The 25,912-nt window shown below is 36.5% G+C and overlaps 2 protein-coding genes and 1 pseudogene across 2 annotated transcripts; 2 read left to right on the top strand and 1 right to left on the bottom strand.

The window, feature by feature from the left end:
- The first annotated feature begins 3,791 nt into the window (after window positions 1–3,791).
- LOC110912767 (TMV resistance protein N-like) lies at window positions 3,792–7,736 on the top strand. The gene is made up of 4 exons (XM_022157571.2): window positions 3,792–4,011; window positions 4,139–4,624; window positions 6,204–7,323; window positions 7,426–7,736. The coding sequence occupies exons 1-4, from the start codon at window positions 3,839–3,841 to the stop codon at window positions 7,675–7,677; spliced, it is 2,031 nt and encodes a 676-aa protein (XP_022013263.1). The 5' UTR covers window positions 3,792–3,838; the 3' UTR covers window positions 7,678–7,736.
- A 1,986-nt stretch (window positions 7,737–9,722) lies between these two features.
- On the top strand, window positions 9,723–11,731 carry LOC110912768 (TMV resistance protein N-like). Its single transcript, XM_035984516.1, has 6 exons — window positions 9,723–9,737; window positions 9,810–10,685; window positions 10,778–11,017; window positions 11,096–11,285; window positions 11,450–11,516; window positions 11,650–11,731. Exons 1-6 carry the CDS (start codon window positions 9,723–9,725, stop codon window positions 11,729–11,731), a joined length of 1,470 nt encoding a protein of 489 aa, XP_035840409.1.
- A 3,850-nt stretch (window positions 11,732–15,581) lies between these two features.
- On the bottom strand, window positions 15,582–25,730 carry LOC110914408 (annotated as a pseudogene).
- Window positions 25,731–25,912: the final 182 nt, after the last annotated feature.

The raw sequence follows: 25,912 nt of genomic DNA, 5'->3' as shown, positions 1-25,912 counted from the left end.
TGATTAAATGTTTAGATGTTTGCTATAGATTAGGAACCCCTATGGTTGATGATTGTTTGAATGTGATTCTGGTGTTGTATCTAATTGATGAATTGATATGGTTACAATGATAGTTTCATGCTAACCGTAGGGTTCCGTATGAATGATGCGTGGTAGTGTTTCGATGTTACTATCTATAATGATTGATAGTGTTATTGATAAACTGTTAATTAGTAATAACGATGATGTGTTGCATAATAAAAACTAGAAACCGATTGGACTGTGATCTGTGAAAGGTAACTGTGAACATTGGGGATTAGGGAGAATGATGAAACTGCCAGTGCAGTCGACAAAACATAGGATGGCGAAACAAGGGCGTTTCGTCGACAATCATCTCGACGAAACCTGTGGATGTTTCGTCACCCCTCACTTCGACGAAAGATGTGCCTTTCGTCACAAGGGTGCTTCGCCGTGCAAGTCATGGTATTGAACAGTAGGTATCTGTGACGATATTGATGATTGAAACTTATATGTGTACACTATCCATGCTACATGTCATTGATAATAAGAAACTTGGTGTGAACAATTGGTATAACAAACCCACCTGCTACGTTATGTGCTAATGATGACATTCACATGAGATGTGAACTTGTATTATAAAGGTGTACTGGCTACTGATATACTGTGAACTGGTGTGTGATACAACCTGTGTGAAAACAATAACTTGTTTAATCGTGAAACCGATATTCATTGGTAACCACGTTAGGGTTTGGTTGATTAACTTGGAAACGGGTAACTAAACAAACCGAGCAAACCAAGGTGAGGGACATCTGGTAATCGTTCCGGGGAGGAACATCGGGTTATTGGGATGTTGGTTATTACACTCATTTCTATCGATAAGTCCCCTTCCATATACCGATTAGTTGCCAGGGAGGCAACGGGGTTATTAGTTGATAGCGCTATTAGGTTTGGCACCCTCACACCGTACCGGGGAGGACGATCGTGAACTAATTACCTTAACTACTTGACCAATGTGTGATAGAGCATTGGGGTTTGGGCAAATAAATCTAGAGCCATCTGCGGTAATCGAGTTAATAACAACATCAAATCAAATCATTGAATTGTCTTACACTCATAAATTCCTTGCATCATCGAGTTAAAGTTTGAATGCGTTTCTAGGAAGTCCTACTAAATTCCTTGCATCATCAAAATCCTGCAACGTGTATTAAAAGCATAGTTCAATACAAAAAGTGTTGGCGAGCATACAAGTTTGAATGTAAATATAAGTATAAAAGTTTGTCTCAAATCCAACATGGCAACTTATATTCAAGTTGTAACTAGCATACATAAACAACCTAAGCATAACAAATAACATGGATATACAAGTTGAAACTAGCATACATAATCAACCTAAGCAAATCTAATAGCATGGATATACAAGTTGAAACTAGCATACATAAATAACCTAAGCATAACAAATAACATGTTTGATGGATTGAGTGGTTGAATACGTTTTATTGCATGTATTGTAAATTTTTTTAGTTGATACATGTTGCACCCAAAAATGTGTTAAAGCGTAAAGAGGGTCGAGTATGCTCACATTGGTTGCGTTGCGATTTCTTGTAAGTAACGCACGAGTAAGATGGGAAATTCCAAGAGAACGAACAAGAGAGATTATCCGAAACGATCCAGCGAAAGTTCCGTCGCGATCCTCAGATGACTTCTTTGAACTCCGGTGAATGCGCGGTGTCGTGTAGTTTGTTTCGGCGACTGGTTAGAGCTCCGACAGGGTGCAGCGGTGTTCAAGAGGTGTTGCGAGTGCGTGTGAGAGTATCGAACAGATCGAGTGGGGGTTCTTCGAATGGTGTGGTGTTTGTTTGCCGGAAAACCGGGTATACCAGCGCCGGAGAAAAACGTGGCGCCGGAGCTCCGGTCTCCGGTCAAGACACGAGAGAGAGGGTGTCTGCTTGTTGTGTGCGTATATGTTGTTGAGGGTTTTCAAGGTGTGAATTGATGTTAGGGTTCTCAAATGTTGAAATGAAGAGATGGAGAGCTACTGTCTTTGTGTACGCAGAAAGAAGATGAGTAGTTTTAGGGTTTGTGTCAAAATAAAAGAGGTATTTATATTAGGGATTTTAAGTGGGCTTGGGCCCCAGGCCCACAAGCCCGCTTCTCGCATGGCCTGATACATTTACGAAGCCCATTTTCGCACCCGTACCTCATAGAATGTCGTAAAACATTATGTTAGGATCAAAAGTTTTGTGAAATAATGTCGGTGGTCGATTTTGGTCGCGTTCGTTTGTTGGTTGCGCTAAAAGCGCGTGAGTTGTTTCGATGGTCGTTTCAAATCCGTTTTTCGATCCGATTTTGATCACGGATAATAAAATTTGATTACCAAGCTAACTGTATCGAAATTTTCAGCGTTGTCAGTGTTTCGTCCGGTGTCAGTTCGTTTACCATTTAATGTTCAGCAGTTTTCCCGCAAATCACCATTCGCGTATTGTAAAACCGGATAGTCGTTCCTAGGCCTACCAAAAGCCAATTTAAGTTAGTTTACGTCTAGATACGCTACGTATTAATGTCTTAAGGTTTGATGTACGCGTAATTACAAACCGAAAAGTACCGGTTTGCGTATGTATTAACCAGGTACAAAAATACGAATTTAATTGATTAACGCCTCGAAAGTAGAATACGAATATGAACTATCTAAAATAGAAATAAAAAAATACGAGGCGTTACACAATACCTTTAACTCTTGACAGTAGGTGGATACACTTGAGAAACCACTGAGACGAGTATTAGAGAATTTATGAAGCAGATGAATGGAACGAGTATTCTTGTTATCCTAAAAAATATTTTCCAGGGCCACCCATGCCTCATATGCGGTTGAATTTTTTTTTGAGTATAGTATGCAAAAGATCACTAGAAATAGTATCGTAAATCCATTGTAACACAATTGCGTCCAGGTAGTCCCATGAGTCATCGACTGCCTTTGCCTTGTCTTTGTCTGATTCCTTCGAAGAAGAGGATGACTCGGCTTCTTCTGGTCTGGGAGATAAGTGGTCGTGAACCCGGTATGCACGGCATGCGATGCGAAAGAGTTCACTCCAAGAGTTGTAGAGTCTGTTGTCCATCTCAAGAGTAACATGGATTTGGCTTTTGATGTTAGACACAATGGCGGCTGGGTGAAGTTTTTGATCCATAGTGAACATGGATATAGGGGACAAACAGAGGGGAGAGGAGGGAAGAAGGGAGATCGGAAACAGGAGGGTTTGATGAAAAAAAATGAGATCGACACTTAGGAAGAAGACGCCTGGTCTCTTGATACCATGCTAGGATTTGTATATTGTGAATGGCTTGCTGCCTCTGTATCTCATTCATGAATATATAACCAATGTTACAAGGTACTAACTTTGGCTAATTACAATATATATGGAAACATAATAATCTACCGAATACACATAGCTATTACCTCGACAGACTAATATGCCACGTTAGCCAAAAAAACTTAGTTAGAGTCCATTTAACTAAGAAGTGATATCGTAACCCAAATTTTTAGTTGAAAGTGGTGGGAGACAAAGTCAAAGTTGAAAGTGTTAGTGGCCAAACGCAAATAGTTAATCCGATCCAATAACCTATATAATAATAGTAGTTGGTCAACAAAGTTGAAGGAAAAATAAAGGGATCCAAGGACCTTCCGACTTAATTAATCGAAATGATAGGTAAAAGACACAAAGTAGTTGATAGGGACAACTTTTGTACCTACCAAAACAATAATTTCTTTATGTATTTACTCACATACACACCCACTAGGAGACTCTGAACCAGAGAAACAACACCATCAAAACACTCGTCAACAATGGCTGTTGAACTTATGGAGACTCTCAAAGAAGCCATCACCGGACTCTCTCTCACTACTTTCTTCACTGTTCTCGCCGCCGGTGTCACCGTCTACTACATCGTTTCCGTTTTCTTCGGAAGATCCTCCGATCGCCATCAACAACACAGCCCAATGTCTTCCGAACAAGACAGGTTGTGTTTCTATCCTCGATCTATTAGTGTCTGATTTAGTATTGCTTATCTATTCCTTTTTGTAAAATATAGTATTCATGTTCCACTGCTTTCTTTCATGCTAATTCCAAACAAATTCGAGTTACAGATCAATAGCTTCTTCATCCTCCTCTTCTCAGTCGATTCCGGCATGGAATCATGAGGTCTTTCTGAGTTTTAGAGGGGAAGACACCCGCAAGAACTTTGTGGATCATCTCTACAAGGATCTTGTACAACAAGGAATCCAGACATACAAGGATGACGAAACACTTGCTCGGGGTGAGTCAATCCGTCCAGCCCTCTTGAAGGCGATCCAGGAATCACGGATAGCCGTTATTGTATTCTCGGAAAACTATGCGGACTCATCTTGGTGTTTGGACGAGCTTGAACATATTATAGAGTGCATGGACACGAGAGGGCAAATCGTTGAGCCCATATTTTATTTTGTAGATCCATCGGATGTTAGAAAACAAAAGGGGAAATATGAAGAAGCATTTACAAAACATAAGAGGGAAAATATGCACAAAGTTGAATCATGGAGAAAAGCTCTAGAAAAAGCAGGCAATCTTTCTGGATGGGTCATCGATGAAAACAGGTAATTTTCTCTTTTTTTTTTTTTACATTTTTATGCTTAAGATATTTGCATTCTATAACGAGTAGATTTAAGTTTTGTTTTTATCGTTGACACTTGAGAGTGGGTCACATAAGTTGAAAGTAGTCGGGTTTACTGAAAAAATAGTTACAATGGTAATTATTTACTTTTTAACACATTTAAATATATCTAACCAATGTTGTAAAACAAGGTCGTAATCCCGTAGGTTGCTCAGACGATTTTTTTTACTCCACCTAATTACTCGGAATCAATCAAGCGGTCGACTCTGGCGGAATCGGATCTAGTTGGTCAACTTAGGCTGAGTTTGACTTAAAAAATGAAACCTAATTTCTGTAATTGTCACATTAAAGAATAAATATCAATTTTTGAAATACTTTACTATTTGAACATGTATTTGTTTTTATTTATATTGATATTCACGTATTTTTTTAATATTACCAAACTTATGATATTTGACATGTATATAATTTCCTGAAAACTAATTTCAATATAATTTAACATGTCCGAGTACTCTTCGCCTAAGCTGACTATTAACAACTCCCCATTCAACCTACTTGGGAGCCTCTAGCAACTTTTGCAATGATGAATTTAACACATTAATATTAATAATTTATAGAATTCAAAAGAAAGTGTTAGACCAATGGGTATGGGGATCGGCACAGGGCCGTCCCCCCCCCCCCTAGCCCTGTCGCACACCGCCCCCAAGGGGCTCGGCTCGGCAGTTCCGTCGGAATTGTGACGCAGGAGACGGAGCAAAAGTGGTGGCCCCCATCTGACTTCTCTCTCCTCTTTTATATATATATATATATATATATATATATATATATATTGAGTAAGGTTAACATACAAAAAGCCTTATCATACATCACGTAGGAGACAATGGTAACCGTTGGATCAGGGGTATAATCACGTATGGGACCACATAATCACGCATGGGACTATAATCACGCACGTTCTATGATAATAACGCTCGTTATATTTTTTGTCATTTATGTTAATGTAGGTTAAGCCTTGAAGTACATTATACTTTCTCTATATATATTACTATATTATTAATGGTGGGGTAGTCTTGGCTAGTCCCCACACCCTTGGGTAGATGCTCCTCCTCCCGTGATTACGTGGCGCCTACGTGGCGGGTAGTCTCCAAAGAGACTATCCTCCCCATACCCACCGGTCTTAAAAGGATGTTTAATTCATGGTGCCAAGTGCCACCCCACCCCCCCCCCCCCCAAAAAAAACCAAACCAAACTGTTACAAAAATTCCCTGACGCCAAGATATAAAAAGATGTTCTTTATACAAAAATGCTAGCTATATAGAACCAGTCTTTTACAAAACATATAACATATAGTCAAAATGTAGGTTTTATAATATTTTGTTTTGTGTTACTCCCTATTTTAATTTCACATGCATTGTTTTTGCGTCTTTTTTAACTTGAAATTAAATAAATCTCATACTGGACATTTAGCAATTTAAATCCAATTTCCGTTGTACAATTGGTAATTTTAAAAGAATAGGTGAGTGGGAACTACTTCTAAATATCCTTATGTACCCTTCGTGCAGCCATGAAGCAAAATGCATCAGGGATATTGTTGGTACAGTTTCTTCGAGGCTTTCTTCAGTAAATACAAACGACAATAAAGAACTGATCGGAATAGGGACCCGCTTACAAGATCTTAAATCAAAGTTGGAAATTGGGTCGGGTAGTGTGCGCATGGTTGGAATATGGGGAGTTGGGGGTGGTGGTAAGACTACTCTTGCATCTGCTGCTTATATGGAGATCTCTCACCAATTTGAAGCTTGCTGCCTTGTTGAAAATATTCGTGAGGAATCAAACAAGCATGGTTTGAAAACGCTGCAAGAAAAAATTCTATCAGTTGCTTTGAAAACAACTGTGGTGGTCGACAGTGAGATAGAAGGAAGAAGCATGATAAAGAGAAGGCTATGTCACAAAAGGGTTTTAGTTGTTCTCGATGATGTTGATGATCTTGAGCAACTTGAGGCGTTAGCGGGATCCCATGATTGGTTTGGTGAAGGAAGCCGGATAATAATTACTACCAGAGATAAGCATTTGCTATCCTCCAGGGCTCATACAAATATTTATGAAGTGAGTTTGTTATCACATTACGAAGCAATCAAGCTCTTCAATAGATATGCATATCACAAAGATAAACCTATTGAAGATTATGAGAGGCTTTCATTGCGTGTAGTTTCTTATGCTGGTGGGCTTCCCTTAGCGCTTAAAGTTCTAGGTTCTTTTCTATATGACAAAGACAAGGATGAGTGGAAAAGTACGTTGGCCAAGTTAAAATGCATCCCAGAAGAGAAAGTCATGGAGAGACTCAAAATAAGTTATGATGGACTTGAACCCTACCAGAAAGACTTATTCTTAGATATTGCATGTTTCATGAGGGGATGGTGGTTACAATCGTATTTGGATCGTGCAATGATGGTGCTTGATGCTTGTAATTTGCACCCTGTTATAGGGTTAAAGGTGTTGGAACAAAAATCCCTCATAAAAGTTACAGAAGAAGGAAGATTTGAGATGCATGACTTGATAGAAGAAATGGCCCACTACATTGTTAGAGGGGAACACCCTAATAATCTTGAGAAACATAGCAGGATTTGGAATTGGAAAGATCTTGAATACCTCTGTGACATTGGGGCAGCTGCACCCTCAATGGTTAAATTAACTTTGCAAAAATAAATTTTGTATATATGCATCTAATGACGTTTGTCTGTAGCGTTACTAACACAGTTTGGTTCCTTTGATTAATTAACACAGGAAAATGAAGTATTAGCTAACTTGCCAACACATATCAGCCATCCAGGTCTATTTGATGTTGTTGCAAACATGAAGAACCTTCGATGGATATTGTGGGATGAACATCCGGCATCTTCATTCCCATCAAATTTTCAGCCAACAAAGCTTCGTTGTCTAATGTTGAGTTTGAGCCAGCAAAAAAAACTCTGGGAAGGGTGTAAGGTAGGTAAATATTGTAGTTTCACAAACCATTGCAATGCAACTGTAAAATGAATCATAAAATGAACATAATTAGTTATTAGAGTTACTAATGAGTTAATTGCATTTAGTTAGTTGTTTGTTAGATGGTGGTTATTGAGTCTTAGACATCTCTATAAATAGAGGTTTATATAACATAGATATTACATTAACAAAAATACATGTCATATTGTCATGCTTTCTCTACGAAATTAGGAGTCGATTAGCTTAGTTTCAATTTCCTGAATAGTCAACATTATACGCATGCCAAATGCTTTACAGAAACTTTTGATGATATTGCTAGAGGTAATAAATTTAATATTACAAGTTGTCTATGATATAACAATGTTCTAAGCGTAGGAATAGAGATATTGCTTCCAGTGAGACCCCCGGCTTGATAGTAGTTTTGCATCAAGCCTTGGACATAAGGCACATAACACTCAGAAATTGGGAGAAGTAATAAATTTAGTATAACAAATTGTCTATAATCACTACTAGAAAATCTGAAACTTCTTACACCAGTTTTCCTAGGAAATGCGTCATAAAACAGGCTTTTCTATGCATTTATGACAAACACCTGATGTAGGAAAACAGCTCGTAGGAAACCTGTTTTCAACGCATTTCCTACGCAACTTCCTACACATTTTCTACGAAACTATTACGTCGCAAATTGCTACGAATCTCCTACAATATATTTAATTATTATCTTTTAGGATTTATTTTTTGGCTACACATTTCCGACCAAAAAACAAAAAAAAACAAAAAAATTAACCAATTTTAATACAACATTATTTGTGACGCACTTCCTACAAATAAATCAGAAGTGTTGTTACAAATTTCCTAGGAAACTGAGTATTTTTTGTGACCCACTTTCTACAAATAAATTAGAAGTTTTACAAATTTCCGAGGAAACTGGGTATTTTTTGTGACCCATTTTCTACAAATAATTTAGAAGTGTTGTTACAAATTTCCGAGGAAACTGAGTATTTTTTGTGACCCATTTCCAACAAATAAATAAGAAGTGTTGTTACAAATTTCCTACGAAAACTGAGTATTTTTGTGACGGTTTTTCGACGAAACTGGAGTATGACAAATTTCTGACAAAATAAAGAAAAAAGGTCTACTATTTTTGACCGTTTTCCGACAAAAGCTATTTATGTTGTAACACATCTCCAACCAACTAATTTATTAAATAAAAAAACTGCAAAAAAAAATAAAATAAATAATATTTCTGCATTTTTCTGGCGAAAAATTCCATAAATAATCTGCAATACCAAAAAACCTGTTTTACAAAATTCACCGAAGTTACAACGACATAAATTCAAAAATCATGCGTTACAACGCAAGTTCCAATCATAAATGCGTAGGAAATTGTATTGATACAAGAATATTTGTCAGAAATGTGTCACAAGTTGTGACGCAATCCCGACGGATGGTTTATTTTAATTAATAAATAAATATTTTGTCAGAATTGTAGAATTGTGTAGGAAATACTATCATTTTCCCTTATTTATTTTGTATATATTAGTATTTATTTGGTAAACAATTATAATTAACCTTTTGTAGATTATTTGTGACAGATTTGTGACGCAACTGTCAATTAAATAGGGTTTTCTTATTTTTTGTCGGAAACTTGTCACAAGTTGTGACGGAATTCCGACGGATGGTTTAAGTTAATTAAAAAATAAATATTTCGTCATAAATGCGTAGGAAAATATAATATTTCTGACAGATTTGTGACGCAGCTGTCAATTAATTAGGGTTTTCTTGTTTTTCGTCATGGATGCATCGAAAATTTGTAACAAAATCATGAATTTTTTTTTTTTTTTGTAGGAAATTCGTTATAAAGGTGTTGTAATCTGTGACGAAAAAAATTGTGTAGGAAATTTCTATAGGAAATTATCCCCTTTACTAGTAGTGAATATAACATTGTAGTTTTTTGGGCCAGGATCGAGGAGACTTTTAGACTATATGATGTATAAAAGATATGATATTTTAAGAAATTGGAATTTACTGTGCATGTTAGAGGTTGTTATTATAATATGCTAGTTTAAATTTGTGTATAAATTGCCTAATGATCAATGGTCTGGCAAGAAGTATGCCAATGTGAAAGGAAATTGTTGTATACTTACTCATTTATCTGACTTTTGCTACTTGTATTGAAACAGCGTCTACCAATTTTGAAAATTCTTGATCTCAGCGGATCAATGTGCCTAATCACGACACCAGATTTTGAAGGCCTTTCATGTCTTGAAAGATTGAATTTATTGGGTTGTAAGAGTTTAGAAGAGATTCATCCATCAATTGGATATCACAAAAGGCTTGTTTTCGTGAACGTGGGATATTGTAAAGAACTTAAAAGGTTTCCACCCATCATACACATGAAAAAATTGGAGACTCTTGATCTCACTAATTGCGATGAACTTCAACAGTTTCCGGATATCCAGTCAAACATGGATAGCTTGGTAACCCTTGATTTGAGTGATACTGGTATAGAAATAATCCCACCATCAGTTGGACGATTTTGTACCAACCTTGTTTCTTTCAATTTAAATAATTGTCGCAGACTGAAAAGGATAGAGGGAAACTTTCATCTCTTAAGAAGTTTGAAAGACCTGAATCTCAGTTGTTTCGGGTTACAATCTTTCAATTTAAGTAATCCTCAGTTGAGCCTCAAGATTACCTTCCTACCTCAGTTTCCACGTTTTCTAAGGAAATTAAATCTTAGTTGGCGCAATTTGGGAGATGGAGACATCCCATCTGATATTTGTGAGTTATTAAACCTACAACTACTAGACCTAAGTCATAACAACTTTTCAAGATTACCTTCCTGCCTCTCTCAAATCCCATGTCTCAAGCTCCTCAATTTGTCACACTGCAAAAGCCTTGTAGAATTGTCGGACCTCCCATCAACCATAGCTATTCTCAGAGCAGAAGATTGTCCCTCACTTGAAATTGTAAGAGATTTATTAGGTTATAAATGGTTGTGGAAAGTCTCACTTTGGGGGGGAGTGAATAACAGGGTACTACTTTCTATGCTTGCGGTATAACTCTTATCTTGTTTTTGAAATTCACTCTTTTTTTAACTTACAATATAATAATAGAGCTCATCATAAATTGAATTTAACTGTGGCAGGGATGTGTAGTTAAAAATCGCTTTATGACTGTCATACTTCCCGCCGTTGAACCAACGTCACGTATTTTTACGAGACTAGTTACATTGCAACTTCCACACAACTGGTACACTGACTTTAGTGGATTTTTATTATCATTTCGTGCTCATCATGGGATGTATCACATAGTTATTAAGCAGGAGATGTCCACAGATCACCCTGAAGAGTTTGGTGAAGATTGGGAAAAATTTGTCTTGGAAAGGGTGGGTTATGTACCCTTTAGTTCATTGAGGAACATCCCATGGTTCAATCCTACATACACTAAAAATATTTCATTTCAGATAACAGGTGAACATAATCATATGAATAACACGGGTCTTCATGTAGAACTTGTTCGTAGTAAAAGTAAAATAGGTGATTTAAACGAACATCCAATCGATTACTCAGAGTGTTGGGATGAAGAATATGAAGATAGAAAGACATTTGAGATCGTGTATGATTCAGAGTCCTCTGAAATTCAGATTTCATGGGGTTGGTAGTCGATCTTAGTTTCAAATTTCAACATTTGCCCACATTTTGTTACCATTTTAAGTTTGCTTTTGCTTTTCCAACATCATTGCAACCTAAAAGAAGTTGTAATAAATTTTCCTCTATTATCTTTAAGACTTCACATTCTATACTTTGTTCATTACCAGGTTTCATATCGTTTTTGCTGGTTGTTGCTCCCCTTTATGCATACTATCGTATGTATAAGCTACAAAGGTATGTTATTTGTAGAGGATACAAGATGAGTCAAAATGATATAGAGTTGAAACGACATTTTTATACGGGCCAAAATAAGGTTGGTTCTCCACAAACACTTTTTTTCTATTTTTCTATGTTTTTTCGATTTTAGTGTATTGGCTATCATACAAAAACGTTATTGTTACAATAATATTGATAACAAAACACAAATCAAATTGATTAATCAGTTATAAAAGGGGCTCGTGATACCGAACAAATATCTGGCACCTACCAGGCCATCAATATTTTCTTTACGGTTACTTATTTCCACAACAAACAATTCCTAAATGCTGTATTTTTTATTTATTAGAAAACCAATATTCTCAAAATTAAGTATATACTTGAGTGAGTATGAAATAACTCCAAGTTATATATAGCATTTAAGGGTGCTGGTTTCGAAATTGGTCAACTTATATGATTACCAAACCTATTTTAGCATGCTTTATGTAACATTTTTTCATCCATGAGTGAATAATAACTCGTTTCAAGTTGATGCATAACGAGATTGCAATCCATTGCATATCACATAAAATGTAGGGTAAATTACATTTTTCGTCCTTTATGTTTATACCAGATTGCTTGCAACGGGTAGCCTTTAACTTCACTAATTACAGTCACAATCCTTTATTTGCAAAACCTGTTACACTCTACGTCCTTTAGTACTAACCAGGTTAAAATTTTTAGTTAAGTTTATTCACTTAAGGGTACTTTGGTCAATTCATGTTTTTATTTAAATATTTAATAGAAAAAACAAAAAAATGCATATACACTTCATCTTCCCCAATTTCCTAACCCTAAAACCCTAACCATCACATCTTGCCACCACCGCCTCATCCTGCCGCCACCACCACCACATCCTACCGCCACCACCCTGCACTTGTCTAACCCATAACCCTTGCCCGCTTAACCATAACACAACTTCATGAGTTATTCAGTGACATTAATCAAATCTACAATATCAAATCGATTAACCACAAATCACATAAACAACAACGCATCAGCATCAAAATCACACATAAACAGCTAAAACTCAAGTGTAAAATCAATTAGGTTTTTGTATTTCTCATATATAACAATACTTCACAGTTCACAACATAAACACAATAATATCAAAACAAAACAACAGTACACATTCTAGGGTTTCACAAATCTTCAATATAGGGATGTTATATAACTATCTCGCGAATTAAGCTCGTTACACTGCGCCTAAGGCGATTGAGATTATGAGTCTTCTGAGGAACTAGAAGCTAAGAATCAAGAATATGTTGCGGATAATACTGCTTCAGACCTTCACCTTGTTTTGTAGACGAAATAATCGAAGAACAGGTCTCATTTTTCTCTCCTGAATCCGCCGATTTCATCGATATGTACGCTGTCGCCATTAGTTTTGATAAGATGTGTAATTTGAAGTTGCAGGTTTTTTATTTGATGAAGATGAAGAACAAGATTGAAGAGTACGAGTTATTGTACCCAGTGCAGGGTGGTGGCGGTAGGATGCGGTGGTGGTGGCGGCAGGATGAGGTGGTGGTGGCAAGATGCGGTGGTTAGGGTTTTAGGTTTAGGAAATTGGGGAAGATGAAGTATATATGATTTTTTTTGTTTTATTTATTAAACATTTAAATTAAAACATGAATTGACCAAAATACCCTTAAGTGAATAAAAAATTTTAACCTGTTTAGTACTAAAGGACGTAGAGTGTAACGGGTTTTGCAAATAAAGGATTGTGACTGTAATTATTGAAGTTAAAGGCTATCCGTTGAAATACGGTACAAGCATAAAGGACGAAAAGTGTTATTTACCCTAAAATGTAAGCTAAAAAAAGGCTAGATATGTTTTAACAAGTGTTTACGTATAACTAAAATGCATAAACTTTATTATCACATCATAAGTTCTTCAAACCATACAAGCCAACATATATATCACTAGAGACTTGAATAAAACATAAACGAAATTAATATTTCAGTCAAATTAACTAATAACTTAAACTTAATTACGATTAAAAGTATAAAATAAAAACTAAATTACTAGAAGCCTTAACAAGGACTTTTATTTGGAGTTATACAGACATGTATCTTCATTCTTTTTCGCTATACACCCATCCATATACGAATCGGTTTATTCAATTTATCGTTCACACTCCAAAGTCAATATGTTACCACAAAGTCCTAATATTGGGCTATGTATATTTGAAAGGGATTCTTAGTGATCAATGACTCTATTATTACAGCAAGTACATATATCTCTTGTCTGTGAAGTGTGTCGGGTACATAAGCCGGTTGAGACAAGGCTTGAAATCAATAAAAAAAAGTGCCAATTATTACATTTATGTAGTAGATATGGAGAAAATTCTTAACATTTGAAGATTATAGTAAAGATGGAGTTAGTGAATTTGGATGTTAGGGTAACTTTGGTGATAGATGGTTGTGGATTAAGAAAAACTAGTTGCTCGTCTACCTGCCATTAGTCTGTAATCGTCTTTGTTCATTATTTATAATATATTAATCTATGACTAAAAAAAAAAAAAAAAAACTAGTTAAAACTTGATTAGTGGGCAAGAACTAAAGATGGATGATTGATGATTTAGTAATGAAGTTAGATCACTTGTCGGATTTTTGTAACCCCATTTATTACACAATGTTGATTATTTTTAAGTAGGATGCGTATGAGTTGGTTTGCTTTGACTGTTGTTATTTGAAGACCATAACTTTTTTGGCTATATTGGTTATCAAACGATGATTTAACTTTTTGTTCGACCAAACCATTTAATGAAAAAATTTAAATTATTTTCACTTTTCATGTTGTCTTTGTTTTTCGATTAAATTGACTTTCTATTTACATATACATAGGTGAAATAATTTTGAGAAACCAATGCTTAACATAGAAGAATTTGGAATTTGATTAGAAAAAAAATTGTTTTAGGATTCTTTAACAGAATGACGTAGCTATGATTTCGTATAGAAAACTAGATATTTAAAACTGTCATATTTAGTTACCTTTTAGTATAATTTTTAGTATTGGTTAAAGATTCATGGAGTGCATTTACAACAACTGATGACATGGTTGGGGTTGTGTTAAGAGTATGCGTGTTGGACTTCACTAAAATAATGCTCGTGCGATGCAACGGAGAACACCGGTAATCACGTAACATGTTAGTTTTTCAAAATAAAAATCTATAGCAATATCATACTCAAATAAAAGGGATTAAAATGCTCCGTGAGAGTTAGGGGATACATTCATCAGTATAGGTATCGATCGTGGCGGGGTAGAATATATTAACATATGAAAAGGTATCATCGTTTAAAAATCATGGGGTAGAACAATATGTTTAAGCTAAGTGATGTAAAATGATACCACATGTCGATGTTCAAATTCATGTGCATAATGAGCTTGTTCATGTAAGTGTATTGTGTGTTACATGTACGTGAGAGTTAGGGGATACATTCATCAGTATAGGTATCAATCGTGGCGGGTTGGCATATTAAAATATTAAAGGTTAAAAGGGTTGACGGGTGACCCAAAAAAACCCACATATAAGATAGGGCCATAGGAGGATCAGTTGAAGCTCAATAGGCCCGACATGTATAAGTTAATGGATAGCCATTAACTTAAATCCAAGTGCATCATATATTTCAAACTAGTAAAGAATCTTTTTCCTCTAGCTGTGTTAGGCTTGTTTGGATTAACAATTTCAAAGTGATTATTATGAATTAAAAAGTCGGAATCAGAATCATTATATTAATTAAAGTTAAAAATAGTGACGCAACCTTATGTTTCTTTCACTAAGTAGTTTTCTTATAAAGGTGTACTTAACAAATACATTGATTGCAATATATTAAAACAAATGTATGTAAATCATCACTACTTACTGAAATTTCAAGGATGAAACTCAAAAAGAAAATATCCATTGATATTTCATTCTTTTATGTCATCTAAAACTTGGATTATTTTCATGGGAATCTTAAAAACTAAAGGCTAATAAATAATAATAACCCATTACTAAATTAAACTAAACTTAGGATAACCTTTTAAAAAAAAAATATTAATTTATGACGATTGCTTCCTTAAATTCTCAACATCATCCAGACTGCTACGACTATTCTCTTCATGGTCATCACAAGAACCAGCATCATCCGTGATCCCACTTGAACCCGAAGATGATGAAACCAGTGTCAAATTCAAATCAGTTCTTCTCTTCTTACTAGCAGACATGAAATCATAGAAAACTAGTTTTGATTTTACCGATTTACAATCGCTAATTATCCCAATTGGCTCTTCATTGTACTTGCTAACTTTACTTCCTCTTTTATTAAAGAAAATTTTGCAAATAACCCAATTTTCCATACCCTGAGACAACAAAAACAATTGTTAGCTAAATGTGTTAGTGTATTCGATTCAAAACTGTATCAATCTGAAAGAAACCTGAGTCGGGTTCGTGGGTTGAGGGGTTGCGAGTCTGTACTCGTGCATGATCCAATCGGTTCATGACCCATGTGGGGGTTTTCCTTTGTAAAATACGAGTGTTTTCTTCATGCCCACAACTTGATTGTTGTTTGAAGTAACAATTTTTTTATCTAATCCGGTTGCTTTCCAATATCCGGATAAAGTAGCCCGATTCGATCGGTTCCCATTCGGGTATTTGACTTCTTTTGTGGTGAAAAAAAACCTTTCTTGCTCGTAGTCACCTAAATAGAGTATACAACACAAAAAAGCTTAATATAATGAATATGATTGAAATTAAGAAGAATATATTAATAATCGAACAACTTCTATGACTCCAGGTGTAAACGAGCCTAGCGTGAGCTAATTTACATTTAAGCTCGACTAATTTAATTTAATTGAGCTCGAGCTCGGCTCGTTTGTAGTTATTTAAGCTTAAGCTCGACAACAAATTGGCTCGTTTATTTTTATTAACTAGTAGAGTGCCTGCGCGATGTGGCGGGGGTGACACTTTGCATTGCGACACTCGTTTCTGGTAGTTTTCTTATTCGTATAATATTTATGGTAGCATTATTGTAGTGAATATATGTCATAATATTACTATTACACATATCTAGTAATTATCAAATTTAAAATTTAAATTATCAAGTACTTCAAGAAACCATTGACGCAATAAAGTAACACACGAATAAAAGAATAAGTCTTAAAGATAAATAAAAATTATCTAAAGTAGTACACGAATAAGGAAATATAAGTCTTAAATATAAAAGTTGAAAACTAGAAGCTCAAGTGTCAAGTACTTTGCATCATGATGAGATCAATTTAGTAATCATACGGCTTAAACATCTCAAGGATGTCATCTATATTGTCACACCACCATTTGTCATCATCGAGATCAACGTCCTCTAGAATTTCTTGTATCTCTTCCTGTTTGATTATTACATCATTTGGATGATGAGTTTCTTCTCTGTTCTCCTATTTAACTGATACATAAGTAGTAGCTGGAGTAGTTTAAGGAACTGAAAAAAAATGTTAATTATTTTAGTTACATATTGTATCATGTTACCGTTATAAATAATATAGGATAAAAAACGACGTTCACAGTTACACATAACTAGTTTTAGACACAGCGTCGCGTCGCGTTGTGCCGTGCTCAACCGAATCATTCTTGGTGTGATAACATCACAACTCACAACACGATCACGAAAACCGAATCATTCTTGGTAGTAATAATATGATATGCCAAATGTATTTTTAACAAAACAATGTAACACCCCGAAAACGGGTTTGGTTATCAAACCACGTTAATACTAAAAGACAGATAAAGTACAGTTAGTGGTAAAATTAACCCGGTGAATATTAGGATTTTAAATAAATAAACCTAATATTAAATAAAAGCTTAACAAAAGCTTTTGAGGAAATAAAGTTTGTAAAAGGCCCCAGTTAATGGAACTTAAAATAAACTGAGTCATGAATTCCCCGAACCCACTTATTTAACTAGGAATGTTTAACCTAGTTAATAAGTGGAAATATTGTTAGAAATAAGTAGGTTGTGGCCTACTTAATAACTAACCAAACAAGAGGGGCCATATTCGGATAACTTGAAAGTTGTATTATATAAAGAAAATAAACAAAATAAACACACATAGTGTGTGTGTTCTAGGTGTTCCGTTCGAACCCAGGAAGCTCCCCAGGAGCTCAAAACCCTAGTTTATGATCAATCAACAAATTGAAGAATTAAACGAAGCTCAAATTCGCAATTGAACGTGAATTAATGATCACGAAAGCTAGGGGATCATAAGGTATGTAAAATTTTGATGATTTGTGAAGTTGTGAAAATTGAATAAACATCATAATCGCGAATTATGAATGAATTATTGAAGCTATGGCTGAATTATGATGTATAATTGCTTAGGAACAAAACCCTATGTGAAAATTTTACATAAGATGCTATAAATTGAATGATTAGATGATTTACCACACTAGGATAAGTGGGTTTTAATCATATGATGAAATTGATGATATAATTGTGTTTAAAATCATCATATATGATAGTAATGAGGAAATACTTGAACAAATTGTGTGTTTGAGTATATAATCATACTTACTATGAAATGAGTTTAGTATGATATGATAAAAATTGATGATATGTTCATGTTCAATGATGTTTAATATCATTGTGTGTTAATTCAGTACATTATGATTACAAGAACTTGGTTAATAAGTGATTAAAACGGTAACATAAGAATGATGCTTACCGGATAATTGACCAAGTAATTAAACGAGTAGTTGACCTACCTCGTGTAATTATTTACGTTAATAGGCAGTTGACTTTTAAAAAGTCAAACTGATCTTTTATATATGATCGAATGATAATTTCGACATAAAAAGGATAGGATGGAATAGTCGTGAATGATTATGACTAATCTAACCATCTTACAAATTACAATGATAGTTTGACACTTGACAAGCTAGGTGAAAACTTGGGAAAGAAGCGGATCAAACGAATCAAGAATGAAGAAAAATCATAATCAGGATGCAAGGTAAGTAAAGCTTACACTCCTTTTAAATTGAAAAATATTGCTTTATCGTATTAATTACGAGAAAGATAATTAAACATTTGAAAAGTGATGTTCCGACGTGTAGTCGTACGGAACAAGATAATCGAAAATGATAAGAAACCATAACAATGGTTAAAAAGGAGTAAATTGAGTATCCGGTCATATTATGATGAATAGAATAAGAACTTTCAATGGCTACCTTAAATGGTAAGCTAAAATAAATAATAAGGGCAAAACGGTAAATTGGTCACGCGTTGACAATAACCGTTAGTTTTGAAAGACACTTTATGGCGTAAGTCATAATGGGTCAAAAGCATTAAGAAATAGTTTATAAGTAAAATGACCGTACGATGTAAACCGGAGCGAGTAACGTAGATGAGATGGTAATAAATCTCATCTCGCAAAGATAAACGGTCACTTAGACCAAACGGGTCAAGTGGTGAAGATATCACCATTTGAAAATACCGACTGATGAATATTGTGTAGGAACTAGGTTCACCTTTTATAAAATATAATTACAAAATATATATTAACGAGACTCTCGTTATTCGAAGGAAGTATCATAGTACAATACTGGTTACAGTAACTAAATAAAAGGAATATAAAATAAACTTATATATACCAATCTTGATTCAAGCCGCATATCTGGTGGGTCCTTCACGCGCACTTGATAGCATCTTAGACTCGAGTATTCATCATCTTGAGTCTTGAAAAATACTCCTTGACTGCAACAAAGAGCACACTAAAACGTTGACGGTTTTGGTTGAGGCACGTGTACAACACGCTTCCCTTAAAATAGATTTCACGCCTCTGCCAAACACAACACGTCTATCACCCAGGGTACAACAGCCGAAGTAGTCTGTACTGCCGAAGATGGCCACGCGCCCAAGGTTACACTAGATAATTGTAGCGTTTGAACTTATGGAACAAATAAAGATGTGACGGTGGTGAAATCTAATAGAGGAAACATATCTCTCTAAGTACCCAACACATGGGTACCTTATGATATAGTATTAGAGCAGTGTTTCTGATTCTTGAACACTTCGCTCACCATCTACAATCTATCCCAGCTAATCCAACCTCAAACCAGAAAAACTCAAAAATCAAAATCAAACTCCAAAAAAATCAAACAAACAACCGCTGCATCCACTGCCTTCGCCGCATCTTCCGTCTTCCACCATCACAACTCCGACCATCATCACTGTAGGAACAGAAAGGTTCCTAGGGTTTTGTTGTTTAGTTCGGCCACACTTCACAACCGTACACCCACCATACACTCCTTGTGACCACTACCAGATCCCACCGGATCCGGACCTGTAACACCTCGAAAATTCCTGTCCATTAAAATAAAGACACGTGTCATGAGGGACAGACGTGTCAGAAAAACCGGATTAAATAAAAGATGTTTGGCAGGATTTTATTTAAAAGGGCGTTATGTTATTTAAAATACCTCTGAACGACCCAAGGGCGACATGTTATTAAATCACCTCTGAGCGACCCGAATTTTATAAATCCCAAGATCCTTAAATCTTTTGAAAGTCATCCTATATGATAACCGGTTGTTTCCAAATAAATAAAGTTCCATCTTTTATGTGAACTCGGGATTTGACAGGATTGTTACTACTAATAATGCTAAATAAGAATTCTTATAAGAAAGAATCAAAATAGTTAATTACCTTGGCCAACTAACATGAGAATCCAAGGACTTATTCTTGATGTTTCCGTCAAATTAAAGTTGCCATAAGATTCCAAGGTATCAATATTCATGCAAGCATGCAAAACCTGAAAATGGTGGACCCTACATTGCAGTAAAAGTCTGATGTTTCGACATTTGAAAGTTGCATGGTCAAGACTTAAAAGTTTTAAAAATTTTTGTCCTCTGACCACCTCTTACGGACCGCAAGGCCCCAAGCTTACGGTCCGTAAGGAGGGTACCTGGGCGTTTTCAGCAAGGGTAGGTTACGGACCGTAGCCAGTTCAGCATACGGTCCGCAAGAGGTGCTTACGGTCCGCAAGGCCTTAAGCTTACGGTCCGTAAGACTGTCGCTGGCAGCAGAAAATGGACAGCTGCCTGTTCAGCCTGTTGCACCGCCTTATTGAAGTGGTTTTCGAAACAAGGGACTCTCTAGGCAGTATTTAGCCTATTAGGGACACCTGGGGTGATCTTGTAACTATCCTAGACTTCCATGTCTTGATCCTAGAGCATCTTGGTCCCTATATAAGGAAGTGAAGTGGTGAACTTTGATCATTCAATGTGTCACTCACTTGGAGCTTTTCTCTGGAACTTCCTAGACAGCAACCAACTTTCTTTAAGTCTCTAATCCTATTTAGGATCCTTGTAAGTGACCTTAACCTCCCTTAATCCATTTTAGCTTAGTTAATTAAGTAAAAGTCAAATCGTCGTAATTAAGGTTTGACTTCGTGATTAATTAAAATGTGCTCTGTCAAATCACGAATTAAAAATACCTTTAAGTAGGTAATTAGGTGGGTAACAAACCCTTAAAAGGGTATTTCCAGATTCCCACTCTAAGCATGTCAATTGTCGAGTCAAAGCTAACTATAAAAAGTCAACAGAATGCTTAAATCCAAATTAACTTATAATTAGCAATGTAGGATGCATGCAACCTGTTTTATCGTTAATATAACTTGGTAAATAATGTAAGAACATGTTCCAACATGTTCAACTCGACAATTTTCTGTTTAGACCCGGTTTGGAACCGAAAGTCGCATAGTTTGACTTTCGCTTTAACTTTCAGTTCTGACCCGTTTTAGTCATGATTAAGATTGCCTTAGAGCTTCTTTTGGACCTAATAACATGTTAGTATATCCTCTTGTGATTATACAACTTGGTTCATTAGATATCTTGATCGTATGCATGTTTCCGTTAAATGCCCATATGTTGACCATTATGCCCAAATGTCCATAAATCATGATTTATGAAAATATAAAAGGGTAGACATCTTAGTTACTGAATTATAGACTTGTCCCCAAAATGTGACATCAGTTTGAGGTCTAGGTTAGGAGTTATGCTCATTAGCGTAAATAGAAGCTTTCTTAGTAAATAGTTAGCGTATTTAGCATGTAACCTACCTAAACCCAAATTTTGTATCAAAACTTTATACCCACTGTTATATAATAATATTTTGGGAATTTTAAAGATTTTTATTTATTTTTAGGCTGAGCATAACATAAGGTTTTAAGCTTAATTCGGCTTATGCCGGTTTTGCCCTTTTCGGCTATAAAATGAGTTTTACAAAACCTTTTGACCCCAAACCTTTTTCTACTGATTTGTTGTGTTAAATATATTAATTTGAGCCTTCTGGAATTATAAAAAATATCAGCTTTTCTTTTAAAACCCGGAAATGGCTCCAAATCGCCTTTTTAGGCATTTTTACGACATAGTATATGTTAAAACTAGTTTATATACATAAGGTTTAATACCTACTGATATAATTAGTAAAATTTTATATCATAACAGTAAACTAAGGTTGAGAACTCAGGTTTCCATTTTGACCTTTTAAGTTTATGTGAAATTACCAAAATGCCCTTATGAGGCGTAAAGTGAGTTGAAAATCATTTGGGGCATAATAGGACATATCTTACTGATATTACAACATATTTGGTGCATATAATCTCAGGAAACTTGTATATGACTTATATGGTTGCCCGTTACGCACTTTCGCGTTCGGATCGGCTTATGTAACTAGTTTACGCACATTAGCCGAAACGGGCCAAACCGTATCATCTTAGTCTCTAAATTCTGAATGTGTTTAGTTTACCCATGTCATACAAGTATCCAAGCTTGTAGGGTCTAAGTCACATTCCTTTTCTGTTTTCGCCCTCCTCGCGATTAAACCATGTTTATCCTTCGAAACTAACCGGTCTAAGCTTAGGCTATGATAAAAGACCCGTTAGGATTCTAATAGGTTATTATAAACCTTCGTTCCAGAATAGGAGCCCAGTAAAAGACACTTGCATTTTGCTTTTGTGGTTTATACTTGCTCAGGTAAATACTTTTAACTTATTTTCCGTTATACGGGCTTGGGGGTACGGTATATAAAATACCGCTTGGTCGGGCAATTGACCCCAACTCATTAGTAGTTGGGTATTATCAATGTGACCCGTTTAAAAACTAGTTTTGTTTGTTTTACGCCTTTGGGAGCTTAATGACCATGTCCCGAATATCCTTGGCATCATTTTAAGAAATGGCCACGACCTTGACACCCGGGTGTAGGCGCACACCCGGTAATACGTCCATTTTATTAAGGTATAAACGTTGGCTTCCCGCCGCGGACTTATACTGAGTGGTGTGTCAATTAACCTTAAACCCGGCACGATCCGGGCGACTAGACGCATAACGAACATGTAATTCTTTTACAAGTTTAACTTTGATTAATTATTCCCAAGTTATAAAAAGTTTTGTGCCATGTGCATTTAAATCAATTTTCTAAATGTTTTCAAAATGAGTCAGTTAAATTGTATTTACCAGTGTAAACTGACGTATTTTCCCCAAAAAGATTAAGTGCAGGTGCTACACGAAATAGGCTGGCTTCTCCTTAGCATCATAGAGTCTCGTAAACTTTGGGATGCATTTATCTGTTGAACAATTTTCTCCTTTTTATTCCGATCCGCCTGTGGATCTATTTCGACTACTTGTGATACTTAGATATTACATTTGATGGTTGAAGTAAATCTATTTTTTTTTTGCTTCCGCTGTGCATTATAATTTGTGTTGTTTGACAATGATGATATCAACTACGTCACGATAATCCCCCACCGGGCCCACCGGTGACACGTGGAAATTTAGGGGTGTGACAGGTTGGTATCAGAGCCAACACTGAGTGAATTAAACACTAGCCTTTTGTGTTTAATCTCAGTGCACAAATTGCACATTCTTCGAGTTCCGAGTCTAGACAAAGAACATAGGACAAACTCTGTTTCGTTTTATTTTATTTTGGGTTTATTTTATATATGTTGTTGTTGTTATCTAAAACTTGTATGCAGGTCAACATGCCACCAAGATTTCTTCGCGGTCGAGGCAAAGGACCAGTCACGGGTCACGATCACGAAGCCGGGCCTTCGCACCGGCGCACCCCGTCCATCACCATGAGCACTAGTCCGCAAGAGCCGTGGAGGCTCTATGTTTAACCTGGAAGACGATCAGTCTCCCTCAGCTCTTCACCTTCTTACCAGCACTCCTTTGGGCCCCAATCTATTAATGAGCCCAACGAACAACCACCCTCTTTCATACCTTTGCAGAGATCCAACTCTCACCACTCCTTTGGTGACCCAACCCCAGTTTTCCAAAGCCGATTCAACCCGGCCAACATGCTTCCAGAACCCATGGGTTTTAACCCACTCGGACCGGAAGACCACTTCTCTGGGGAAAATGACATGGACGAGGATACTGATCCAATGGAGCCTGCTACAGGAACGCCGAACCACCCTAACGAGATCTCAGATGGGTCATCATTCCACGGATCACCGTATCGCGGTCCGGACAGTTATCAAGAGAGGTTCAAGCAGTGGGACTGGTACTTCACGCCCTCTGAGCACTCGTCCCCGTATCAGCAACAGCAGCAGCAAGATCCTTCTGAGGATCAACGATTTGTGGCAGTCACTCCGCCACCACCACCACCAGTGGAACAGCAGCCGCCTCCGGAGCCACCGAGGCGGAGAAGGTCGAACGCACGGATGTCCGTACGAGGAGGAGTCCGAATCAGCACTCCCCAGCCCTCAAGTGGTAGTCATTATCCGCCACTCCAGGAGGAAGAGGAAGTCCCACATATGGGAGGTCCATCCAGCCCCATTCCAGAAATCAACTCAGTACCTGCGGCACCACCGTTGGGTTTCGATAACCCAATCCCTGCATACGCCGGTTCAGCGGCGTATAATCCCTTTGAGCAGCCGGCGCATACCCACTACAACTACAACTACGCTAGTGTGGATCCGTATCAAGAAGCATGGGATTACAACGCTAGTCACCCAGAGGGGCCTTATGGTGGTCTATGGACCACTGGCTACCCGACTTATGGGTACCAGCATCCGCCGCCTCCTCCACCTGTGTATCAGCCGCCGCAGCCACAGATAATTCCTCCAGAGCGCCAGCAGGAAGTCCTTGAGAGATTAGACCGTTGTGAATGGGAGATTCAGACTGAGCGCAGACACAACAGAGGATTCTTCAAGGGACTATCAGATCTGATCAAGGGAAAGTCCAAAAGGAGGGACTATTGAAGATCCTTGTTATTTTTATTTAGTTGTAATTCAGTCCCTGCGTGGACTTTTTGCTTCAGTATTCAGCTCCTGCGTGAGCTTGTCATTTTGTACTCTGCTCCTGCGTGAGCATGTTTGGTTAGTTAATCCCTGCGTGGGTTTGTTTCTTTCCCCGCCCCTGCGTGGGCATTTATTTTCGTAGAAGTCCCGTTTTGGGCAAATGTTGTACTTGTTTGAAACAATTATGAGATGTTCTAGTTAAATTTTCATCTTTATTTATTATTGATAATTATATGTATAAAACCTGAAAATAAGTGAAAATTTAAAAAGATCTGCCGTTATATTGAATTGGTAAAATCTAAAAAGAACAGAGACCTAGCCTTTTGATTAATAAAACAAGGCCAAAATGGTAGTTCCATAATTAGGTTAAGATCCATAATTAACATCTCAATTTAGGACTATTCTGCGTTAATTATTAAGAGAATCTTAAGGGTAAGACCTAGCCTTAGCATTGTTGCAAACATGGCCAAGATGGTATAACCCACATAATAGATTCCAATTATTGTTAACATCTGTTAGTATGTTAACCATTTAGGCAAACTGTGAATCAGTAAAGTCACACAGGCCATCCTTATTAAAGGGTTAATTTTAAATTCCCTTAATTATTTAACCGCTTCTTCGAGGCGAAGTGCCTGTGGGCAATAATTGAATGTCCTCCGTGACTAAGGACAGTGGTAACTTATAACTCCCTGTTAATAAATGGTAATGAACTACGATTCAAACCTAAAACACCTAGGTACTATAAAATCCTGGTTTATTAAAAACTGTCCTTGTGACTAGGCCTTATGTGCTAATAATAGAGTATCATAGGATGATGATAAAATCCTAAGATTCTAACAAATTAACCTGAAATGGCAATTTAAAACCTTGGTTAATAAAACATAAAATACTGTAAGAGCCTTTAAGTAAAAACCTTGTCCATCATTTATATGTAGCAATTGAAGCTACATGGCTGGATCGGATGAAGTCAATAGCCATCCGGTAGGAAACCGTGATGATGCTAAATTCTTAGTGACGGGTGCTGAGCTGAAAGCAATTGTGAATGATGCGGTTGCAAAAGCCTTGGAACGACAGTACAGTGAGTACAGTGAGACCCGTAGTAGA

Source organism: Helianthus annuus, chromosome 15 (genome assembly GCF_002127325.2).
Source record: "Helianthus annuus cultivar XRQ/B chromosome 15, HanXRQr2.0-SUNRISE, whole genome shotgun sequence".
NCBI classification, from domain to species: domain Eukaryota; kingdom Viridiplantae; phylum Streptophyta; class Magnoliopsida; order Asterales; family Asteraceae; genus Helianthus; species Helianthus annuus.
The sequence above is the reverse complement of the archived record's forward strand: the minus strand, read 5'-3'. Positions and strand labels throughout refer to the sequence as shown.